At 46.9% G+C, this 9371-nt stretch overlaps 1 protein-coding gene and 1 pseudogene across 1 annotated transcript; both read right to left on the bottom strand.

Annotated features, from left to right (window-relative positions):
• Positions 1-779: 779 nt before the first annotated feature.
• Positions 780-2503, bottom strand: LOC136452484 (formin-like protein 14; annotated as a pseudogene).
• Positions 2504-4285: 1782 nt separating this feature from the next.
• On the bottom strand, positions 4286-5455 carry LOC136452485 (uncharacterized). The gene is made up of 2 exons (XM_066453094.1): positions 5053-5455; positions 4286-4955 (listed from the first exon to the last, which is right to left on the bottom strand). Exons 1-2 carry the CDS (start codon positions 5369-5371, stop codon positions 4666-4668), a joined length of 609 nt encoding a protein of 202 aa, XP_066309191.1. The 5' UTR covers positions 5372-5455; the 3' UTR covers positions 4286-4665.
• Positions 5456-9371: the final 3916 nt, after the last annotated feature.

Raw genomic sequence — 9371 nt, 5'->3', positions numbered from 1 at the left:
GAAGCTATTCTCAAGAAATCATTGCCCAATTTGAACTTTGCCTCCGAAAAATTCAGATCGAAGCCAAAGAACGAAAACTTTTCCCAAAACCGAAAATCAGCTCTCGTCTTCACGCACACACGTGATGAATCTCGGAGGACGACAGGAGCATTCGAAGATTTCTGCGGCGGCCGGGATAGGAGGGGAGGGAGGCGGCGCCAGCGGGAGGAAGAGGGGCGCTGGGGGCCGGGAGGAGAGGGGAAGAAGAAGGGGTGGGGACGGGAGGAGAGGGGGCGCTGGGCGCTGGTTAAGTACGATATTTTGTTTGTTTGCCGAGTGTCTCAGATCGAGGCACTTGACAAAGTTTTTTTTTCTTCTTTTTTTTTGTTTGTCGAGTATTTTAGATCTGAGGACTTGGCAAATTTTTTTTTGTCAAGTGTTTTAAATCTGAGCACTCGGCAAAGTTTTTTTTTCTTTTTTTTTGTTTGCTGAGTGTTCGGCAAAGTTTTTTATTTTATTTTTTCTTCTTCTTTTCTAGAAAAATATTTTATTTATTTGGCGAGTGTTTTTTATTAACACTTGGCAAATCTCCTATTTACCGAGTTTTTTTTTGACACTCGGCAAACCCTCTATTTACCGAGTGTTTTTTTTTACACTCGGCAAACCCTCTATTTGCTGAGTTTTTTTTTTTTGCTGAGTGTTTTTAGCGTAGCACTCGGCAAAGAACTTGTTCACCGAGTACCCGAGAGAATACACTCGGCAAACATAAAAACACTCGGTAAATTTGAGGATTCCGGTAGTGAACTAGGCTTGTTATATCATGTTTATTTATGCCCAATTTACTTCTACCAAATTGAGATGTAATCCTCTCATATTTCTACTGGATAAAGTAATAAGTAACAATCTCAATATAATCATATGTATGTCGTCCAGTCATGAAATGAATTATCCATCAACTGTTTTGGGTAGCCTGAGGCGGGTATCCGACGGCGGCTTAGATGGCTTCGGTCCTGGTTTAGGCACTCCTAGCTTTGTCTCCTCGGTGATGGCTTCAACAGGCTTGGGAGTTGCTAGCTTTGGTGTATTGGGCGGTGCCTGTGGCTTCGGTGTTCTAGGCGGTGCCGGTGGCTTTGGTGTACTGGGCGGTGTTGGTGGCTGGTGGCTTCGGTGTAATATGAGGTGGCTTCGATTTAGTGGATGATATCAGTTTCGGTGGTGACTTTGGAGTATTGGACAATGTCAGTTCTAGTGGTGGATTTGTCTGCTCCAGTGGTGGCTTCAGGGGTGCTACTGACTCCAGTGGTGGTTTTGATGTACTAGACGTTGTTGGCTTCGGTGGTGGTTTTGGGGTACTCGACGGCGCCGGCTTCGGGATACTTGGCGCTACAGACTTTAGTGGTGGCTTCGGGGTACTAGGCGGTGTGGACGACTTCGGTGGTGGCTTCCGATCAGTACTCGGTGGTGGCGGCTTTCGTGTTGGCTTTAGAGTACTAGGCGTTGGCTTCGGTGTACTAGGCGGTGTCGGCTTCGGTGGTGGCTTCGGAGAACTCGGCAGTGTCGGCTTCTGTGGTGGCTTCGGGGTACTTGGCTGTCTGGGCTTCTGCTGCATGGGTGGTATCTCCGGCGTTGGACTAGGAGGCCTCGGTGGCTTGGGCGTTGGCCTTGGCTTGGGTGGTTTTGGCTTGGGTCCAGGTTTAGGTGGGCTTGGTGTTGGGCTATCGTGGTGGTCATCGTCGTCGTCGTGGTCATCATCATCATCGTCATGGTGGTGATGGTGATGATGATGGTGGCCATGGTGGTAGCATCTGTGGCCGCATCGATGGAAGCAAGCCGTTCTCCGGTAGCTATCTGTGGTCAGATAGAAACACAACAAATGCATTAGAAGGGTCAAGGGCTTAATTAAAATTAATCAGGAGTAGGACTTCAGAAGTATATGGCCTTGCAATGAACGTACATGGTGGCAAGTAAAGACATGAGCGGGAGACGCAGTGATGGTAACAAATGCCGGGCACGTAGTCGATGCAGTCCTCGGTGCACTCCATCCGGCACTCGTCGTCATCGTCATCATCGTCATGGTGTTCGCCATGGTCGTCGTGGTGGTCATCATGGTCGTGGTGGTGGTCGTCATGGTCGTGGTCGTGATCATCGTGGTGGTCGTCATGGTCGTGATCATCGGACACGGAGACTGCAACGGGGCGGATGCCATTTTTGAAGGTGTCGTCGTCGTTGTCATCGTCGTCGTCGTCGTCGCACTTCCTCACGCAGGACCTGTAGCTTGTGGTACATGTGGTGGTCGTAGTCCTCCCACGCCGCAGCGGCGGAGAGCTCTGCGACGGCAAGGAGGGCGGCGAGCAGCACCGCCTTGGAGCGCGCCATTGCTTGCCGCGACGTCCAAGGGGAGGTGCAGCTAACGCGATGGATCGATGGCGATGGGTACCTGTGGCCTCGCGCGCGCCGAGCTGCTCGCATATGTACTGCTGCCCCAGAGCTAGCTAGAGGTAGCCGCAGACTGCAGTGCCTGTGCTGTGTTGGATACGCAGCTCCATTTGCGCGCGTGTGGAACGCATGAGGCTGCAGACTGCCTGCAGTATTGTAGCATGCAGGAAGTGTGTGAAGCGGTTCCGACACACAGACTGGGCCAACGACTAATATTCTCACTTTCTCAGCAATTGAGCTCCTCATCTTCCAGAAGGAAAAAACGACGTGTACTTGCGAAGAATTGAAGAAGTAACGGTGATGCTAAATCTCAGACGCCTATTTATTTCATTATCCCATGAGAAGAAACCCCCAGCCCCCCAGCTTCGGATCAAAATGCTTCTCGAGAAGAACTGAAGAAGTACTGCATTTCTTTTCTTTTTTCCTCTCTCTGTCCTTTTGCATTTCTTGATTGCTAAACACGATGTGCAAAGAAAATTATGCATGATATAAATTTTAATATAGATGCTAGAGTATTGTATTAATCGGAAGGTCCCTACTCATCTTTGAATCTATCAGCACACATATAGATATAAATGTTGTCCATCTTTGTCGTTATTGGAACCAATTCTATCAAATCTGCAGTTCTGGTTTCTTTTCTTGGGCATGATAACTCTTCTTATTTGCAGAACCATGTTTTACAGCTTATCAAATCAAACTTATAGCTGTTGAAAGAGCAACTATCAAAACATTAGTTTCAGGAGCAAGAGAAAGAAAGAATAAGGAACAAACTGAAACACATCTGATATGACCAACAATAGAATTACCAGGAATTGGCCAATTAATTAAAACTTCATTTGATGATCTCAAGGAGCATGGCATGCACACCTCACATGTCAACCTGGCCGAGTAAACAGCCACATCACACTGGAAAAGCCATACATTATGGTGCTGCAGAAACATGTAGCACTGCACCCGGACAGAGACATGCAACAACCGTGACATGTCATGGTGGTTCCCAAGATGGCGCGGAAGCTTGATGAGCCCCAGTTCGGATCGTTCCACGTCATGCCAGATGAGGCCCCAATAGGGGGATTTAACGTATCGCCGAGCCTTGTAGCTTGTATAGTGTACAGCTTTGTTTTATTTTTTTGTTTCCCGGGAAGCAAATTTTTTTTTTTGCTATATATGATTAATAACTGGCGCACATTTTGTATCCGTTTTAAATTTATAATAAGAAGAAAGCATATGGCCTCATAACTGAAGATACAACAGTCATCTCACTGATAAAAAAAAGGTTTGGCGACATATGGTTTTCTAAATTAATTCAAACACATGAACTCATAACTGACTTTGGATTTGTATACTGATTAATTTCTAGTTTTCTTATTCATGTTGGCCATGGTGTAGTAGTACCAATAGGTTGCTTCTGCAATGTCTTGACTGTTGGGTCTGCTTTTTAAAGGTGCGTCCTATTGTCGTTACAGTGTACTCCTAGAAGTTGTTTTCTATATTAATTAAAAGACAGATCTCCCGTTCCGTTAAAAAAAAGGAAGTACTCATGACAAACTTTTGCCACTATAATATGAAGACCAGAAATGAGAACAAATGGGAAAAATAAATCAACTGAATCTGTTTTTTTTAGCAAATAAATCAACTGAATCGATTTGCGCCGGATTTAACCTTATGGGAAGGCCCATCATGATTGGTGGGGCCTACTAAATCCGGAGCATTCTAACCATGTTTTCGGCCCAAAGAGGACACCGTATCAATGTGCCTTCTGCAGTCGCGCCGATTTGTCTGCTATCAAAGACCAAAGAAGGGTATTCGCAAAAGAAAAAGAAAAAAGACCAAGGGGCTAAACTTGAATACTTTTTTCTTAATACACAAAAGATTTATGTATTTTTTTATTAAAGCAGAAGAGTTTAAACATACAAACGTGATGCTTCAAGCCGAGTGCTAATATGTATATAGAAGATAAATTTCAGTACATCATATAATACATGCATTCATTTATAGAACTACTATCAGGCATTTGTTTGTTCATATATATGCTGTATATATGCCAGTATACAGCAACGGATATAGCATTGTTTCCTTGCTATATAGCAGCAGTAAATTGGCACTCCCACTGCGTACATATGTGTCGCGTATAGAGTGGGGTGGGGCCTACTTGATGTGCCGAACGACGTAAGTACACACGTACACTTACGAAGTCTAGTAGTACGTATATGGGGTTATATTCTGATGATGAGTGGCCGATCCATCGTATCAGTTGTTGCTGTTGTCGTCGGCCTTGACCTCATCGCTGCCGGGGGGACAGGGACACGGCTTCTTGGGCGGTGGCGGCGCCTTGGGCGTCGGTGGCTTTGGCGTTGGCGCTGGCGGCCTCGGCGGTGGCTTGGGCTTCGTCGGGGCAGGCGGCTTTGGCGCTGGCGGCCTCGGCGGTGGCTTCGGCTTCGTCGGGGCAGGCGGCTTCGGGCCAGGACCAGGCGCTGGCGGGCCGTGGTGGAAGCATTTCTCGCAGCAGCTCTTCAGGCACATCGTTTTCTCGTTGCTAACTGCAAAATTGGGACAGAGATCATTAGGATTGCAGAAATAATACATATAATTGTCTTGTAGGATTCATGGGTGTTAGCTTTACTGTGCAGCACATACAGGGTGGGAAGCAGAGGCAGTTGGTGACGACGCACTGGTGGTAGCATTGGGCCGGCAGGTCCTCGAAGCACTCGTTCAGGCACCTGTCCTTGCACTTGCCGCCGGAGACGACGGCCGAGGCGTTCGAGCCCCCGGCGGGGTGGTGGCCGTCCTTGGCGACGACGTCGTCGTCAAAGGCGGCGTCCTCGTCATGGCAGTTCCCCGTGCACGACTTGAAGCACTTCCAGTGGTACATGTGCTCGTCGTCCACCGCACTTGCCGCCGCGGCGAGGAGCGCGGCGACAGCCAGGAGGACGCCGAGCGATTTGTAGCCCGCCATCGCTCGATCGCTAGCTTAGCTGGTCTCTCACTCTCGGTCGATCGGTCGTCCAAGGTGAGCTGCTGAGCTTAACTGCCGCCCGCAGCTCTGTGGATGGGATGCATGGCGCCTCCTTCGGGCCCTATATATACATGCTGCGGCGCTGCGTGCGCGACGCGCCATGCGTGCACACTGAAAGCGTGAGGCCGCGGCACCCGGCTCAGCTCGCGGCCTGTCTGATGCTGCGTGCACGGAAAACAGCAACTGATGAATCGGTTGGACTGCGGAGTGCGCCGAGCTGAACGACGTGGGCCGATCCGCGCGGATTCATGCTTTTTCTTGTTCGTGGCACTGGCAAAATGCTTAGCAGCTTTGCGGTTCGCATGCCTTGCGCGTTCGTGTGCTTTCCTCGTCGTCACCCCTCCTCATGTTAGGTGCATGTGAACTTGTCTCAGTTCTGTCGGTGTCGTTTTCATTTGCTAATTAATTTGAACTTCTGCTCATGATCCAACTTCGAAATCGGCCAGACTCATAATTTAAAGGTGCATGAGCATGATCCAGTTAGCTTTCAAATGAATTAGAAGTCTTTCAAACGTCGTGGGCCGGTTCCAAACTTCCAATGGAGGAAAGAAGTTAAGTTTTCTCCGAAATTGTGGACTTCTTCTAGTGTTCAAATAGACTGGAGGATGAATGGTGGTAGTGAAGAAGCGGATGGGATTCCTCGACGGACAGACGAGGCATTCCATGGCAGCCAAGAAAACCTACGACAGTATCTTCATCGACCGGCTTAACCCCTCGCATGTTGAGACAATGCGACAGCTCTTCCCGAGCCCACAAGGAGAGCGACCGAGGCGTCGCGCAAGCCAGCACATCTGATCGCCGATAATGGCTACGTAGTATGATTATCGAGTAATAGTCCATGATCTCCTTATGCTAGGGAGAGCAAAGCCGATTGTTTTTTCTTCATCACACAAAAAATTTGTGCGTTTTTGTATTAAGATAGAAGAAATATTCAATACAACACGCCTTAACGGCGCTCTAAGATGTCAAAGAGATTTTATATGAACGCTCGTACCCTCTCTAGTGTATAACACTAATAACCTTCCTAGTGTGCCATGTTCTTGACACGTCGTTGTAACTTTCACTATTTCTCGATCTTAATACAAATTAAAGATGCATAAATCTTTTGCTTATTCGAGAAAAAGAAGTTGTTGGAGAATTTCGATGACCTTTAAAATGACGTTCGATCTCTCATGACAAGTTGACAACACGCACACGCCACAAAACAAAAAAATTTAAGTTTTGCGTCAATTTGGATAAGACTTTCAACCTGCTAAATGCACTCTCAATTACACGAGTATTGTATTTACATGTAAGGCGCTATTTGGAATGACTAAAATAAATTGTTAGCTCCAAAAAGAAAAGCTCTAGCTAATCTGAACAGTCCAGTTTATAGTCCAACATATAACCTCTTTTAAACTATTTAACTACTCAACTTAAAAAAAACACTACTAGCTGGTTCCCTTCGGTTATTGCAGCTTATATGAAAAAAATAGTTGATCCAAACAGAACATATTTTGGTTAGTTTAGTCAGCGTAGCAAAAGAAACATGTGAAAAGCATTGTCAAAAGCTTTTATATAACTAATTAGGTAATGCAATTTCTACATGTCAAGCACTTATCACCATAAGTGATAAGGAACGTCATTGAGGGTGGCCCGATCTTCACGACAGTAGGTCACAAATTAAAGATAATTTACTATGAACAGTGGGATAACTAGCTTTATACCTGACAAAGGTTTATGCGACCAAGCGACTGAGGCGAGAGACACCTAAACCATGAAGACTTCAACTCGATCTCCGAACGACTGGAGAACCACAATCTGGAACTAATCCACACAAAACGGTGTAGTCGTACTAGAAACCGTAGAGCACTGAACTAGGAGAACCCAGAGGGATCACTTCACAAGTCCAAGAAGAACAGAGGTTTGAGTAAGGCACTCGGCAGCTCGGCTGCAATATCATGTAGTTTATCAAATCATCAAAAGGTTTCCTAATAGCATAGAGGCAGGGGATATTTATACTAGGAATAACCCTTCTAGTTGGGTGTGAAAACGAAATGGAGTTTCTGAAGATAGGCCTATGTGAAAGACCACCACGAGATGGATTCGCGAAGTGGTCTTGCCTGACTGTTGGCCTCCATAGCAGTGTCCACAAATCTGGCCATAACTCCTTATTGGGAAGTCCAAATGACGAACCATTTGTTGGATGTGAAAGTAGACTCGAAGAGCTTTCCAGCCATGTGCAGCATGCACCACGAAACTTTGTAGATTGATACAGTTTTGCATGGGAAGTTGTACCAAAATTTTGCTCATGGTAGACTATTGACCTTCTGCGTCACTTTTTCCTGGGTCTGGTCATCCGTCCGTGCTACTTTTCATCAACGTTACTTTTTCCTTGGTCCGATCGTCAGTCTGTGTTACTTTTCCGACGGAGTTATTTTGTAGTACCGTGTCTTGATCCTTCGGCCATGTGCCTTCCACGTCTTCATGTGTAAACCTAAGCATCATCAAGATATCACATTTAGGTAGTATAACATTCTCATGAGTGTTAAAATTACACTCAGTTAGGAATGAATTCACCTGCTCTTGTAGTTTCTTGGCATGGCTTCATGTAAGTGGACCTTGATTTGTATCCTTTGGACTTGAGCTAGCATGCACGGCTGGGATGTCCTCATCATCCTCCCCCTCTTGAAAAGGAGTCGTCCTCGACTCTTCCAATCCAAAGAATGGAGATAGATCGACGACATTGAAACTTGTACTAACACCATAAGTACTTGGAAGATCAATTTCATATGTGTTATCATTAATCTTGCGAAGCATTTTGAATGGACCATTGGCTCGGGGCTGCAACTTGCTCTTGCGTTGTTCAGGAAAGCGATCATTGCGCAAATGCACCCAAACCAAGTCTCCTGGTTCAAATAACATCTTCCTCATACATCTTGGTCATCTTTTCAATGTTTTCTCTAGCTCGATCATGAAGCTTCTTGACAAATTCAGCTCGTTTGCTTGCATCAAAGTTCATACATTCCTACATAGGCAAAGACAAAAGATCGATGGGAGCAGCAGGTTTGAAACCATATACAATTTCGAATGGACAAAATTTGGTGGTCGAGGGTACCGCCCTGTTGTATGCAAATTCCACATGTGGCAAACTTTCTTCCCACAGCTTTCAGATTCTTCTTTAGGACAGCTCGCAAGCAATGTTGACAGTGTGCGGTTCACAACTTCAGTTTGCCCATCAGTTTGAGGATGACACGTTGTGGAGAATAGCAGCCTGGTTCCAAGTTTTTCCCATAAGGTCTTCCAAAAGTAGCTCAAAAACTTGGTGTCACGATCAAACACAATGGTACGTGGCACTCCATGTAGACTGCACAACTTCTCAAAAAAACAATTTAGCAATATGTGAAGCATCATCACTCTTATGGCATGGAATAAAGTGCGCCCCTGAGTGCTAGGGAGGTGAGCCCCTTGGCCTAGGAGCAAGGGACAGGCTCCAAATGGCCCTATCCCAAGGAGGTGGAGCAAGGACCTAGGGGTTCATCCCCCAAACGTATCCTGCACCCAACGGCGTCGATGTAAGTCATTGACTTCTCTATTTTCTTTGTTTTTCTCTGTTTTCAGCGTGACTCACGCCTTCTGTTTCTTGAAGCATCCTGAGACAGGGGCCACTCTTTCGCGCTAGCACCCAAGAAGAGTGTTGCCATCCAGGCGAGACGTCGCTCTTGCTTCGAGCGGGAGCAGAGCCGGTGTCGTAGCCTCGTCGGCCGATCAGGCGCCGCCTGTGGTGTTGCCCCTGCCCTTGGTGGGACAAACGGTCACCGAGGCTAAGGGAATGCCCTCAGAGGTCACTGGGCAAACGGCGATGGAAGCGATCCCGCTACCGACGTCGGAGTGTATAGAGCTGCCACTCGCACTCATGGCATCGACTGCTAGTGGGCGTGACACCGCTAGTGGAGGCCCC

Source organism: Miscanthus floridulus, chromosome 5 (assembly GCF_019320115.1).
Source record: "Miscanthus floridulus cultivar M001 chromosome 5, ASM1932011v1, whole genome shotgun sequence".
Taxonomy (NCBI): domain Eukaryota; kingdom Viridiplantae; phylum Streptophyta; class Magnoliopsida; order Poales; family Poaceae; genus Miscanthus; species Miscanthus floridulus.
This window is presented reverse-complemented; position numbering and strand designations above follow the sequence as displayed.